The sequence below is a fragment of the Ochotona princeps genome, chromosome 24, assembly GCF_030435755.1.
Source record: "Ochotona princeps isolate mOchPri1 chromosome 24, mOchPri1.hap1, whole genome shotgun sequence".
NCBI classification, from domain to species: domain Eukaryota; kingdom Metazoa; phylum Chordata; class Mammalia; order Lagomorpha; family Ochotonidae; genus Ochotona; species Ochotona princeps.
The window spans coordinates 6,573,695-6,588,148 of record NC_080855.1 but is presented as its reverse complement, the minus strand read 5'-3'; the positions used below and the strand labels follow the sequence as shown (position 1 = coordinate 6,588,148).

The window sequence follows — 14,454 nt, the reverse complement described above, 5'->3', positions numbered from 1 at the left end:
CAGGTTCCTGAAAACAGGCCAAGGTAGAGGCCAAGGTCAGCCAGCCCGGGAGAACAGCTGGCTTCTCAGAGGGAAGGGGCACTGTCCCAGAACCAAGCTGCTGCTGCTGGGCAAAGCCTTGGGAGACCCCACGCCTAACCGGGGGAAGCCCCACAGGGACTGAGGGGAGCCTGCTTGAGGCTAGGCCTCTGCACTAGCTCACACACAAGCCTCGCCACCACACGAGGGGCGATGCCCAGAGGGAGCCCCAGCTGCCAGCTTGTTTCAAGGGGCCGCCAGGATTTCTTCTGTCTTTAAATGTTGGTGGACCCACTCCCCAAACTACCCAGACTGCTTCCCAGGGGGCAGTGCCCAGGAAGGGAGGACCGCGGTGGGCCTGGAGCCAGCGCCCTGCTGCCCTCCCCCACATGCCTTCGGCCACACTGCGCCTGGCGACGGCTGACCCCTGCCACCGTCTCCTGCACCTATGTCTGTGCGGGTGGCTCCCGCTGGGCAGGCGTGCCCGGTCCCGTGAAAGGCAGGCTATGGGCTATTCCAACATGTCTCTTCACAGCGCTCCTTGGCTGTCCCCCAACCTCCACCAGAAGGTCAGCTGGAGATGAGGAGTTGATGGGGCCACTTGGCCTTCCCCAGAGAATAAAGCAGAGGCACTTAGGATTCCTTAAGCAGAAGGGCAAAGCAAGTGAGAAAAACCCTTAAGGATGCCGAGGCGGTAAGCAGGTGCAGTTCTGTTCCCGACAGCTCAGGGGTCTCCCCCTCTGGAGTGCGCCTCGCTCCGGTGGCCCTAACCTAACCCTGGCAGCCATCGCCATGGGGGGGCGGGGACAGGAACCGAGGGTGGGAGGGGCCTCTCTTCGCGGGCAGGAGTGGAGCGATGACCACGTTGTCCGAGTCGTCCGAGTCGATGTCATCCACGGGCTGCAGGCCCGGAGCAGGGGGCTGTGCTGCAGTGAGGCAGAGGGGACAGGTCAGCCAGGCGCTGGGTGCGCCGCGAGGGCCACGGCGAGGAGCCCTTCCATGCGCCACAGCAAACCCCGGCCAACTTTCCCAACCAGTGTATATGTCAGCCAGGGCGCGTCCTGTCCCTGCTTCCCAACTCAGGTACTCCAGGGAAGACTGGCCAGCGCCAGGGAGCCCCTTGCCGGTGACCCTCAGAGCGTCCCATGGCCATGGCCACCTGCGTGGTTCCTGGGGGGCGGGCGTCGTCACACAGCTGAGCTTTTCACAGCCTGCAATGGGGAGGGCTCCTTTGCCATCTGAGGGGGCTTGTTCCCACCATGCCCCAGGCTCCTCGGGAGGGGAGGAAGTGTCCCTGTGCCAGCTTCCTATGGGGCACAGAGGGGGCAAGCATGCTTGGGAAATGACCCGGACCGCAAAGCGGTCTCTACTTGGCACTTGACAGCGATGTGAGCTTGTCTGCGTACTGAGCCTGGTCCTCGTGTGGAAGGAAGCTGACCTAGTGTCTCCTGTCGCCTTCCTCGGCTTACCAGGCAGAGGAGCCCCCCGTGCCAGGGCCGCTAACCTGGCTGTGCTGGGCTTCCCGAATGCAGACGGGGGAGGAGAATCAGTTCAAGGGTTTCTAGCTGGACAGAGCTGGAAAAACTGAGTAAACTGGAGGAGCTGTGATTCCAGGAGGTGTGCGGTGTGGGAGGGCTCTCTCCAAGCAACAGCCCCAGCTGGGCCCCGGGAGGGCGGCTGGGCCCCGGGAGGGCGGCTGGGCCCCGGGGAGGAGGGCTGGGCCCTGGGCAACAGGGCTGGGCCCCAGGGAGGAGGGCTGGGCCCTGGGCAACAGGGCTGGGCCCCAGGGAGGAGGGCTGGGCCCTGGGCAACAGGGCTGGGCCCCGGGGAGGAGAGCTGGGCCCTGGGCAACAGGGCTGGGCCCCAGGGAGGGCGGCTGGGCCCCGGGGAGGAGGGCTGGGCCCTGGGCAACAGGGCTGGGCCCCAGGGAGGAGAGCTGGGCCCCGGGCAGCAGAGCTGGGCCCCAGGGAGGGCGGCTGGGCCCTGGGCAACAGGGCTGGGCCCCGGGGAGGGCGGCTGGGCCCCTGGGAGGGCGGCTGGGCCCCGGGGAGGAGAGCTGGGCCCCGGGCAGCAGGGCTGGGCCCCGGGCAGCAGAGCTGGGCCCCAGGGAGCAGGGCTGGGCCCCCAGCAGCAGGGCTGGGCCCCGGGGAGGGCGTCTAGGCCCCTGGGAGGGCGGCTGGGTCCCGGGCAGCAGGGCTGGGCCCCGGGCAGCAGAGCTGGGCCCCAGGGAGCAGGGCTGGGCCCCCAGCAGCAGGGCTGGGCCCCGGGGAGGGCGGCTGGGCCCCGGGGAGGGCGGCTGGGCCCCGGGCAGCAGGGCTGGGCCTCGGGCGTCGTCGGCAGCCTGGGCACACTTACCAGAGGGGGCCTGCAGGGCGGCTGGCTCCTCCGGGTCCGCCGTGGCCTTGTGGCCGCTGGCTCCACTTTGCTCCCCTGAAGGGACATGCCCGTGAGGCACGGGGGCCCAGGCCTGCCTGCCTGCTCTCCCGTCACCCGAGAACCCACTTGCCCACACCCTAGCAAGCCGCCTCTGTAAACAAAGCTCCTGACTGCAGGTCTCCGACCCACCACCCCGTTAGCTCTAGGGCACAGAGGGAGGACGGGTGATGCTTTCCCGGCAGCCATGTGGAGTGAGGGCACGGGACCCTGTGGGAGCGCTAGGGACTTGGACGCCGTGACACCTGGTTCCCAGGGCCGGGCCTGCTGGGCAAAGCAGGCAGGAGCACCAGGCTCGCGGAGATGCAGTCCCAGCTGCCAGAAGCGGCAAAGGCTGCGGACGAGCCTCGTAGCCAGGCCCGGCCGGGCACCGCCGGCAGGGTCTCCAGCCTGGACTGTGACACCGGAGGCCATGTGGGGAGCTAACTCCAGGGGCTTGCAGACCTGAGGTGTGAGTTACCGGGGGCCAGACTTCCCTGCTGCCCAAGGGGCGGCTCTCTTAGCGAGCACCTGCATGACGTTACCGGGGGAGGCTGCCCGGGGGGCTGGCAGGGCGGCTCCTCCGCGTGGCGCCGAGGCTGGTCTCCTCCCGGCAGAGCTGGCGCCTGCTGCTCTGTCACTGTTGGCACTGCAGAAAGAGGAGGGTCGGCCTGAGGAGCTGGGCCTGCTGGGCCTGTGTCAGAGCCAGGGTCCCGACACGGGCTGGCCTCGACATGGCCCCTCTCTGGCTCCCTGGGGCATGCTGGAGTTAAGGTTCATGAGCTGTCCTTGCCCCTGGCCTGCAGGTAAGCCAGCAGGCTGTTCTCAGAGACGTGCAGTGGTGACCAGCAGCTCCCTGCCTCTGGCAGAGGCTCCCGCACCAAGACCCTGGCAGTTCCCAGGGAAGGAATGGGACCCCGAGCCTCAGGTGGGGCCTGGCTGTTCACAGAGGGACACCTGAGGCCGTGGCGAGCTGTGACTCTGCCAGGGACCCTGAGGGATGGCCATCTGCCACAGGAGGGACAGGAGGCTGCGGGCAGAGCCGAGCGGGGGGTGCTGAGGGAGGCCTGAGCCCCCCAGGAAGGCCCCCTGGGCTGGCCACCCAGGCTCAGGCAGCCGGTAGCCTGTTTGCCTTCCCTCAGAGACACCCAGGAGACCCCGCAGGAGTGCTGCCGCTGGGAACGGGCGCACTGCTGGGACAGGCCGGTGGGTCCCCTACCTCTGAGGCTCTGACCCCTCTGTCCTGTCCCGTGGAGGTTGTGCTCCCCAGAACCGGCCCCTGGCAGCCACAGCCCAGCAGGGACTGCTCAACGGGTCTAACCGTGAGGGGCTGCACCAGCTCTCCCCCCTGCCGCCTGCAGGCCGCCTCACCTGAGCCTGGCCCGGGCCAGGTGTCCTCGGAGCACACACTGCACAACAAGGACGGCTTCCTCGGGGCTGCGCTCGGCGGGAGCTGCGGGGCTTGGGCCTGGGGTCACGGGCGGCTCCTGTGTGTGTGGACAGTGGGGAGAGGCCCGGGGTGGTCTCCTAAGCCCTGCCCACCTTCCATGGCAGCTGCTGTGAACGGCCTGCGTGCAATCCTAAAAATACCACCCTCCCCCTGGCCCTGCCCGTGACCGTGGAGTGTTGCAAGGAACGTGTGTGTCTTCACCCTGGACGCACACACTCCTCGCTCCTGGCCAAGCAGCCAGCCCGCACACAGACCCCGCCGGGGGCCCGCACTACCCGTGGCTGACCAAGCCAAGCCAGGCCTGCGGTGCTTACCTGAGGCTGGGGGTCACATGCTTGGCTGGACAGCAGCTGTGTCCGGGCGAGGTGTCCCCTGAAGGCTGCCTGCAGCACGACCGCAGCCTGGCAGGAGAGACAGGGAGAGAAGGGGGCGGTTGGTTCCCCGCGGGGCGGGCACCGTGCGAGGCAGGCCCTTGCCTCACAGGTGGACTCCCAGACAGTCCGGGAAGGGAACGTATAGGTCTGCTGCTGGCCACGCCTCTGGAGAGTTACCTCGGCTCTACTTTTCACACACAGCGTGCCAAACAAAGTTTGGAAAATAGAATGAAGAGATAAACTTATTTTGGTGCAAAATTTTTTTGAAAGCCACATTTTTTTTTCTTTTTAGATTTACTTATTTGAAAGGCAGAGTTATAGAGGAAAGGGGGCGCTCTTCCTGCACTGCGTCACTGGGCAGGGTGGGGCTGAGAGCCTGGAACTCCCTCTGGGGGTGCCACGCGGGCAACACGGGCCCAGAACCTCCGGCTACCCTGTCTCCCCAGGAACCTGAGCAGGGAGCGGGATCAGAAGTGGAGCAGCTGGGACCTGCTCTGATGGGGTGCCAGCACTGCAGGCAGGGCCTTAGCTCACTACGCCACAATGTTGGCCCTGGAACTCCTTCTTAAAACACATTTTCGTATAAAAAAAAAAAAAAACAAACACATTTTCGTGAGCTTCTAAAATGGAACTGAGCAGAGCAGGGACTCAGGAGTGGCCACCTGGGATGGTCTGTTCTGTTCAGGAAGTGTACAAGTGCTGAAGCAGACAGCGTGTGGGCAGGCCCTTGTCTCTGAGCAGGTCCACACGACAGTCCTGACCTGGCACTGACCTGGCACAGAGTGAGTGTGTACTGTGTCCCTGTGTGTTGCTTGGTACTGTGGTCAGCCAGTGAGCACAGCGGGAGGTGCAGGACACGTTCCCTGAGCACCCACAGCTGGAGGGGATGGCACCGTGCTGGGCACACTCTGCCCAGCCTCCATACCCTGGAGGAGACAGCAGAGCATGACAGGATGTCATGGCCACGTGCCCCCCGGCCCTGCTGGGGGCACTAGGAATGTTGTCCCTGCCTCCAGGAGGCTGAGGGTCAGTGGGGACGGCTAGCAGCACTTCTGCAACGAAGCGTCGTTTTACCTGCTCTGGTGGGTTGGGGCACAGGGTGCTGCAGGAAGGGGCCTCGGAGGACGGGGGGTCTCAGACAGACTGGGGGGCAAGACAGGACAGAACCTGCAGAAGGGCCTCGGTGCAGGCCGTGTGGCAAGAGCCCGCTTCTGTGAGAGACAGGCGGTAGGCAGCGGTGGCACCCCAAGCTGGGCACTGCCAGGCAGGCGGTGGCCTGGGGGCTGGGCGGCTGGCGTGGGGGTGCACAGCGGCCCTGCACCGTCCGTGCTGTGCCAGTTGACCTGATGAGGGAATGGAAGTGGCCTAGGAGGTACAGTGGGAGGCGGAGCTTGGCATGGACACTCTGGGACTGCTGCCTGCACTTGTGGACTTTCTGACCTGGGAGCAGCAGGAAGGGAGGGCTGGGACCACTGCAGCAGGTGCACACCCTGGAGACAGGGCGGAGGCACCGAGGTACTCGGGCTGCTGGGGCTCCGGCAGGGTCAGCCTGCAGGGTGGCCGGCTGAGGATGGGGTCAGGACATTGGCAGGCAGACACCTGCACGACACGCTGGGGGTGGCCAAGGGAGCAGGGTCACTACAGCAGATGTAAGGGCCTGGCGCCTCAAGTCCCAAAGTCCTTGCCTTGCACGCCCAGGATCCCATGGGGACATCAGTTCGTACCCTGGCTGCTCCACTTCCCTTCCAGCTCCCTGCTTGTGGCCTGGGAAAGCAGTCAAGGACGGCCCAAAGCCTTGGGACCCTGCACCTGCACGAGAGACCTGGAAGAAGCTCCTGGCTCCTGGTTTCAGATCAGCTCAGCACTAACCATTGCAACCACTTGGGGAGTAAACCAGCAGATGGAAGATCTTTCTGTCTCTCCTTCACTCTGTAAATCTGACTTTCCAATAAAAACAAATAAATCTTTAAAAAAAGAAAACAAACCAGGAGGTGTGAGTTTTGGTGAGAGCTGGGGCACAGAACACCGGGCAGGGCAGGAGGGGAGGAGCACCCCCCCTTGCAGCTTTCCAGAGCTTTCCGCCGGTTTCCTTCTTAACTATTTAAGGTATGGTTCTGAGCCGAGTGCCACACTGTATGTGCAGCCATGGCTAGCTGAGCTCTCGGGTTACCCCAGATGGCGGCCCTGGCCTGGAGCCTGGCAACCCTTCCTGAGTGCGGAGTCCCCTCAGCATCTTTCCTGGGCTCAGCCACCCACGCAGGACCAGCTGCACCTGCTCAGTGTGTTAGCAGAGGGACCATCTGTGGACAGCAGACACATGCCCAGGAGGGGTCCTGCTGGTTGTCCCGGTGGTCGTGCCAGGTTCCGTCACCTACAATGCCAGGGGCTCCCACTTCCCCACATCCTCACGCCTGCCTGCTCCTGGCCGTCCCAGGGAGTGGGACGTGGCACTTCCAGCCAGTACCAGGCCCCTGCTCTCACAGATTCTCAGAGAGAATGGTGCACAGCAGAGGGTGAGGAGGGCTGGCATTGTGGACAGCCAAGCATGAGGTCGTCCTAGTGAGATGGGGGCGAGTGCTAAATGCCTTCTGGCCAGGGTCACACTCTAGTGACAGGGACCAGGGAGGGGAGGTCGGGAGGCGCTGACCTGGGGTGGGTTCTGCAGGGCAGGACCCAGGGAGGGGAGGGGAGGGGAGAGGCTGACCTGGGGTGGGTTCTGCAGGGCAGGACCCAGGGAGGGGAGGGGAGAGGAGGGGAGGGTCTGACCTGGGGTGGGTTCTATAGGGCAGGACCCAGGGAGGGGAGAGGAGGGGAGGGTCTGACCTGGGGTGGGTTCTACAGGGCAGGACCCAGGGAGGGGAGGGGAGGGGAGAGGCTGACCTGGGGTGGGTTCTGCGGGGCAGGACCCAGGGAGGGGAGGGGAGGGGCTGACCTGGGGTGGGTTCTGCGGGGCAGGACCCAGGGAGGGGAGGGGAGGGGCTGACCTGGGGTGGGTTCTACAGGGCAGGACCCAGGGAGGGGAGGGGAGGGGAGGGTCTGACCTGGGGTGGGTTCTATAGGGCAGGACCCAGGGAGGGGAGGGGAGGGGAGGGGAGGGCCTGACCTGGGGTGCGTTCTACAGGGCAGGACCCAGGGAGGGGAGGGGAGGGGAGAGGCTGACCTTGGGTGGGTTCTACAGGGCAGGACCCAGGGAGGGGAGGGGAGGGGAGGGTCTGACCTGGGGTGGGTTCTGCAGGGCAGGACCCAGGGAGGGGAGGCAAGGAACAGACACAGGTGTGGAAGCAGAGGGCTCAGTGGGAGCTGGTGGGTGGGATGTGGGTAGGACTGGAAGATGGGAGAGCGTGGAGCGAGGGATGCTGGGAGCCCTCAGCAGGTGAGTAACGGGGTGCAATCGCAGGACAGCTGATGGGTGGAGAGGAAGCAGGCAGGGTGCGAACCAGGCAGTGAGGTGCCATTTGCTGTACCACTGCTTAGGTGCTCACAGCCCGGAGTGAGCAGGGCAAGCGGGGACACCAGGGCTGGCATGGGTGGTGACCAGGTTCTGGAGTGCGCAGCCCCGTCACCTGGACCTCAGCATCTCCCCACATCCCTTGGGGCCGCGGCAGCATGACTGCACTGGCACACTGCTGGGACACGGGCTGCCAGCAGGGGGAGGCCAGCCTGGGATGCAGTGCTGCCCTGGAAGCCCAGAGGGACGGGCAGGAACAAGGCCTCCAGAACTCCAGCCGGGAGAAGGCACCGTGGTGCCGTGGGCTAGGCTGCCACTCGGGCTCCTCCGTATCCTGTCCATCCCGAATCGCAGTGCTGCTTGCTGATCCAGAGTGCAGCCCAGATGGCCCCAGTGGCTGGAGGCCAGCAGACCTGCAGTGGGCATCTGGGCAGTGAGCCAGTGCACGGAAGACTTCACTCGTTTCACATAAACAAGTTGTCCTCCCAAGGCCCTGAGCCACTCTGCGGTGTAGGACACACCCCCTGTGCTATGGCAGTCTCACGGCCCCTGCAGCCCCTCCTGCCCGCTCTGCAAAGGGAGCCCTCCAGTCCTGCGGCCCTTGCAGGGCCCCGTGCCAGCCTGAGCTGTCAACTTGGCGGGCACACCACTCAACGAGGGCTGGCAAAATTCTCAACTCTGAGGGTAAAATATGTGTCTGAGTGCCACGTGGGCTTGGTGTCTCAGACTCGGGGCCAGACGGGGCATCTTCAAAGCCCTCATCATTTTGCGCCAGAATAAAACCCTGTGCTTTGAATTTGGTGAAACAGACTTACCTCGTCCAGGACAGCCCTTTGTTTCTGAAACAGAGAAACACAGCCTGAGTCAGTGGGAGCGCGGGAGGGGCTTCACGTCAGTGTCACTCCTGGCACCATTCTGTGAGGGGTGAGGACAGGAGGGGGGCCCAGGGCGTCTGAGGGCAGCTGCCCAGTGGGCATCGGTCGGGCCCATCCGTCCCTGGGCTCATCCATCCTCCTGGGGCCCTGGCCATGGGCGTCTGAGGGCAGCTGCCCGGTGGGCATCGGCCGGGCCCATCCGTCCTCCTGGGGCCCTGGCCACGCGTGTGGCAGAGTTGGCAGTGCTCCTGGCCCTGGCCATGGTCTTCCGGTGAGGCAGAGCGCAGACTGCGAGGACGAGGAAGGACTGTGCCAGGAGGCGAGCCCCTCCTGGGCGTGCCACGGTTCAGAAACACCGGGCTCCAGGCACAGGCAGAGAAAGGCCATGGCTGCCTGGGACTGGGTCACTTGGAACGCTAGAAGAGTGGTTATAAATGAAGTTTAAAAGGTTGAATGGGGCTGCTGTTGGGGCGCAGTCGGTTAAGCCTTGGCCTGTGAACTGGCTCTATCCGGGCACCAGCTTGAGTCCTGCCTGCTCCACTTCCGCTGCAGCTCCCTGCTGATGTACCCCAGCAGGGAGACCTGGCAGAGGCCCCGCGCTGGCTGCAGCTGGCCCAGCCCCGTGCACTGGGTCACGTGGGGAATGAAACCACAGATGTCCCTCTCCCACTAACAGCTTTCCAAAGAGACAGAAAAATCTTTTTTTTATGATAATTGACTTTAAAAAAGGGTTTATTTATTTTTATTGAAAAATCACACTTACAGAGAGAAGGAGAGACACAGAAAAATCTTCCATCTGCTGGTTCACTCCCCAAGCAGCTGCAACGGCCGGAGCTATGCTGATCTGAAGCCAAGAGCCCTGAGCCTCCTCCAGGTCTCCCACATGGGTGCAGGATCCCAAGACTTTGGGCCGTCCTCCTCTGCTTTCCCAGGCCACGAGCAAGGAGCTTGATGGGAAGTGGAGCGGCCAGGACCAAGCCACTACCCACATGGGATCCTGGCGCATGCAAGGTGAGGATTTAGCCACAAGGCTATCACGCTGGGCCCAATAAAAAATATTGAATGGATAAACTTGAAGCCATAGTAACACTCCTCCTCACTAGAGTGAGAAAGTGAGAGAGGGAGCAAGCACGTGAGATGAGACACTGATAGCAGCCAGCTCCCGTGTGAGTGCTGCTCCATGCCCACGCTGCCTGTCCACGCAGCAAGGAGTGCTGCTCCCTGCCCACGCTGCCTGTCCACGCTGCCTGTCCACGGCTGCCTGTCCATGCAGCAAGGAGTGCTGCTCCCTGCCCACGCTGCCTGTCCACGCAGCAAGGAGTGCTGCTCCCTGCCCACGCTGCCTGCCCACGGCTGCCTGCCCACACAGCGGGGAGTGCTGCTCCCTGCCCACACAGCAGGGAGTGCTGCTCCCTGTCCACGCAGCAAGGAGTGCTGCTCCCTGCCCAAGCTGCCTGCCCATGGCTGCCTGTCCACACAGCGGGGAGTGCTGCTCCCTGTCCACACAGCGGGGAGTGCTGCTCCCTGCCCACAGCTGCCTGCCCACGCTGCCTGTCCACACAGCAGGGAAGTCCCAGCCCCTGCCAAGGGGGACCTTAGAGTTCTGGGCTCCTGCCGTGGCCTGACCTGCCCTAACTGTTGCCGGGGGAGGGAACCAGGGGAGCGAAGTTGTCTGTCCCTCTGCCTTTCCAGTGAAAGCCGCAGCACTAACAGGACTGCTTCTCTCCTGTTTCAGGTGACCTTGGCCATGACAGTGACCTCTGGGGGCCCAAGCCGAGGTCACCTGTGCTACACTCCTGGCAGGTATGCGGAGAAGGTTCTGGTGTTCAGGCGCCTGCCCCACCTTGCAGGAGGCAGGCCCCGGCTCCTGCTGGGAGCCACGCCACAGGGCACGCAGATGGCTCTGTGCTCTTCATGGCTGAGACCCGCTCACTGCTGAGCTCCCACAACACTTAGGCAACTGAGAAATGTAGTTTTAGTCTGACACTAGGGAGAAAAAAAGCAGTGACTTTGAAAGCCTCAGCTGCCTTTTAAAAAATGTTAGTTTCGGGTCTGGCGCAATAGTGTAGCGGTTAAAGTCCTCGCCTTGAACACGCCAGGATCCCATATGGGCGCTGGTTCTAATGCTGGCTGCTCCACTTCCCATCCAGCTCCCTGCCTGTGGCCTGGGAAAGCAGTCGAGGACGGCCCAGAGCCTTGGAACCCTGCACCTGCCTGGGAGACCTGGAGGAAGATCCTGGTTCCTGGTTCTGGACTGGCTCAGCTCCAGCCGTTGCAGCCGCTTGGGGATTGAACCATAGGATGGAAGATTTTCCTCTCTGTCTCTCCTCCTTTCTGTATATCTGCCTTTCCAATAAAAATAAATAAATCTTTTAAAAACATGTTAGTTTCCTTCACATGTTGCCTACTTGGAAGACAGTGCGCCACACAGGCAAGCTGAGGGCTTGCAGAGGGAGACTTTCCATCCACTGTCTTGCTTCTGTCTGAACAGGCAGGACTGGGCTGAGCCTTGTTCAGGCCTCCCAGGGGTCCAGGAGTGAGCCATGCCCAGCTGCCCGGGCTGGACACCACAGGGAGCCAGGACCCAGCGCAGGGACCGTCACGGGCCATGGGGCTCCCAGGCGCTCACACCTGAGCAGATGTATAGCATTTAGCTGGAGGGAGGGGACCAGAGGCCTTTAAGGACTAACTCCCCGGAACCTCACCACCCTGGCACTCGGGGCTCCCCTCCCACATGCCTGTCGCGTGCGGAGGGATCACTGCATTCCGTTTCTGGTCAAATGGAGTCTTCCCAGGAAGCCCTGGGAGAGGATGGGCTGTGGGGGTTCACACCCCCATGTTTGGCTGTGGGGGTTCACACCCCCGTGTCTACTGTGGGGGTTCACACCCTGTGTCTGGCTTGGGGCTGACACCCCGTGTCTGGCTGTGGGGCTCACACCCCGTGTCTGGCTGTGGGGGTTCACACCCCATGTCTGGCTGTGGGGGGTTCACAGCCCGTGTCTGGCTGTGGACTGGAGGACTCCTGTCCGCTGGGGCCCTGGCAGGGCAGGGTGGGAGGGTAAGGTGCTGCACCTGAGCCAGTCTCCAACCACACCCAGACCCGCAGCCACAGGCCAGGTGAGCTCCTCAATGTTCTGCACAAGTAACTCGTGTCCCCCTGCCCCTCTGCTGGGTGAGCAGCGTCCCCAGTTCCCATCAGGGTCCCGAGGGGCGGGTCCTACCCCAGCGTCGACTGCATGTACTGCTCACGGCACCTTCCCTGCGTCCTCCCGCGCATGCACATGGGCAGTACTGGCCCAGCGGGCAGCGGGGCCCTCACCTTGTGAGGCAGGGCTCACCTTGTGCTGGCACACTCTCCACCGGGCCTGCAGGACTCAGGCGGCGGCCTCTCTTCTCTCTTCCAGGCTGGGGGAGGGGGCCTGAGAGATGCCCTCCTCGTCCTCCTGGCCAGGGTGCGGATTGGGGTCCAGCTGGGAGAGCCTGCTGCTGGCGGGGGCCGCTGGCTGTTCTCCGTGGGCCTGCAGGAAATTGAAAGGGGCTGAAGCTGATGGGGTCAGAGGGAGAGGAGAGCCAGGCCAGGCTCCGCATATTGCCTGGCTGGTCCTGCTAATCACAGCAGACAATCAAGGAAATGTGGCCACAGGGTCACCACAGGATACAGCCCGCGGTGCCCGCCGCTGGGAGGGACAGACACCGACAGGCCCCTGCGGGCCCAAGGCGCTTCCACGGCCCAGCGTAAACTCAGTCACTTGTGGACGCAGGCTCGGTCTGCTCTCATGGGAGCCTCCTCTAACACCGGGTGGTAACGTGGCGCTTCTGGATTCCGGGCACCACATCCCAGCTTGGGCTTTAGGGGCGAAGCAAGCAAGCTGGCTGCTGGGTGTTGGAGCATGGCTGACTTGAGCGCCTTAAGGGGCCGAGCGGGTTGGAACAGGCCACTCCTCACGAGAACTGGAAATTGTGGGCTGTGCTCGTCACAACACAGAGCACAGGCCCAGGGAGCTGCTTGCACAGAGGTGCCCAGAGCAGTCAGTTGGCGTGGGGCGTTGGCCTTCCACCCTCAGGGCTGGCCAGCTCCTGCTAGCGGACGGCCCACGCCGCAGGTCCACCATGCTTCGCCACCCCTCCACAGGGACCCTCGGCCTGCTCAGCGGCTGCCCCAGCCTCACCCACACAGTGAGGACACAGTGCCCTCCTGTCTCTCACTCCCACTGCCTCCTCAGGGGCCCTCCCCGGCCCCACCGTGTCTAGGGGTCTGTGTGGATGGCCGACCCCACAGGCTCTGTGCTAACTCCATCTCCCTGTGGCCGTCGGAACAGAGCTTCCCCGCTCCTGCCCTCCGAGCCTGGGCCCTCCTCGTCCAGTGGCCTGTGCCAGGAGCAGCACTCAGCCCCCTGCCGGTTGGCAGCTGCCTGGAGCCTTAGGCACTCTGGGCTGGTCCGCCACGGGGCCTTTGCACAGGCCCTCGTGGGCAAGCCAGACGGCCGCTCTGGCACAGCAGCGCGGAGCGCCTGGAGCCTCCCTTTACACGGAAACGCTCTTTACTCAGAGAAGCAGGAAGGCAGAAGGTCAGAGAGAGTGGGAGACGGCCCGGACTCTCCTGCCGCCTGGGCGTGACCACGGGCCACCGGCCCCGACCCGAGGCACAGCTTCCAGCCGTGGGTGCCGACTGCAGTGGCTCAAGGGACGCTGCGCCTTCTAGCCAACTACGGCGCATTGGGTGGGGGCTGTCGGACCACCTTCCTGCCTTTCCTTTCCTCGTCTCCGTACGTTGCACAGACACGTTCCATCAGACTGTGCCCGCTGGTTCAGCAGCTGAAAAGCACCATCACCTCACCCCTTGGTGGTCCGGGGCCTGCTGGCAGGACCCCCGAGCAGAGAATGTGGGAAGAAAGGAAAAGTGCTTGCAGCCGCACCCCACGCAGGCGGCGCTTCGTGTGTTGGGGTGTCGCTCAGGCCACTCCGCCGGCTGTGCGCACAGCAGCACCCCTCCCTTGCAGGGCCCCACAGCCCAACTGCCACCCGAGACGGAGGGGCGGCGTGCATGCTGTCCCGGCCAACGGTGTGGGTGCTCCTCGGCCCTCATGCAGTGTGGCAAACAGCCCTCGATGTGTCCCTGCTCTGCCAGGAGGCAGGATGCCAAGCAGGACCGTCAGCCCGCCCAGCAGACTCAGTGCTGCCAGCCTCCAGAGGGTGGCCACGGCCAGGAGAGGTGCCCCCGGCACAGCCCCTAGCCTGCGAGAGCACAAGGGGACGGTCAGGGAAGGAAGTGAGCCGCCTGGTGGGCAGCAGCCGCCAGGGCCGGAGGCAGCCTGCACACGAGCTCGGGCCCCCTCTGCTGGCCGAGCCAGTCCTAAACGCACCGTCCTGGGAGCAGCGCTGGACATAGGAAACCAGTGTGATGGCCAGACAGCCGTGCCATCCACTGACCTGAAGCCGCAGGGATGCCTAGGCCCCGCCCCGGCCCGCAAGGCCCCGCCCACCGAGGCCCCGCCTCCCGCACAGCCCAGCAAGCAGCACCGCCACAGTACCTGGTGAGCCGCTTGCTCAGGGTCCTCTTTCTCTTCTTTCCTGGCTTCCTCCAGTTGTTGACACTTGCTGCTTAGAGTCTGAATTTCCTCCCTGAGGCAGGAAGGAAGACGTCTGTCACTGGGCAGGGCTGTCTGCGGACAGCCCACCTGTCCTTCCTAACCCTAACCTCCGTGTCTCACTGGCTATTCTGACGTGAGTGCATCTGCCCAGCCTGGGGCTGGAACCTGGGTGAACGCAGGCATCACGCCCTGAAGCCTTCGCAGGAAGATGGGACTCCAGGGACCCCGGTGTGGGACTGTGACATCCCAGGAGGCTTCCCTGCAGCTGCGCCAAGCTCTGCTCTGC

The 14,454-nt window shown here is 64.0% G+C and overlaps 1 protein-coding gene across 1 annotated transcript in view; it reads right to left on the bottom strand.

Moving 5' to 3' along the window:
- Window positions 1-657: 657 nt before the first annotated feature.
- Window positions 658-14,454, bottom strand: part of IQCE (IQ motif containing E) — a 36,376-nt gene continuing 22,579 nt past the window's right edge. The window contains 8 exon segments of the mRNA XM_004598146.2: window positions 658-944; window positions 2,374-2,448; window positions 2,976-3,079; window positions 3,802-3,917; window positions 4,195-4,281; window positions 8,518-8,541; window positions 11,916-12,095; window positions 14,109-14,199. Of these exon segments, the coding sequence (XP_004598203.2) occupies window positions 790-944; window positions 2,374-2,448; window positions 2,976-3,079; window positions 3,802-3,917; window positions 4,195-4,281; window positions 8,518-8,541; window positions 11,916-12,095; window positions 14,109-14,199 (832 nt within the window). The 3' untranslated portion in view covers window positions 658-789.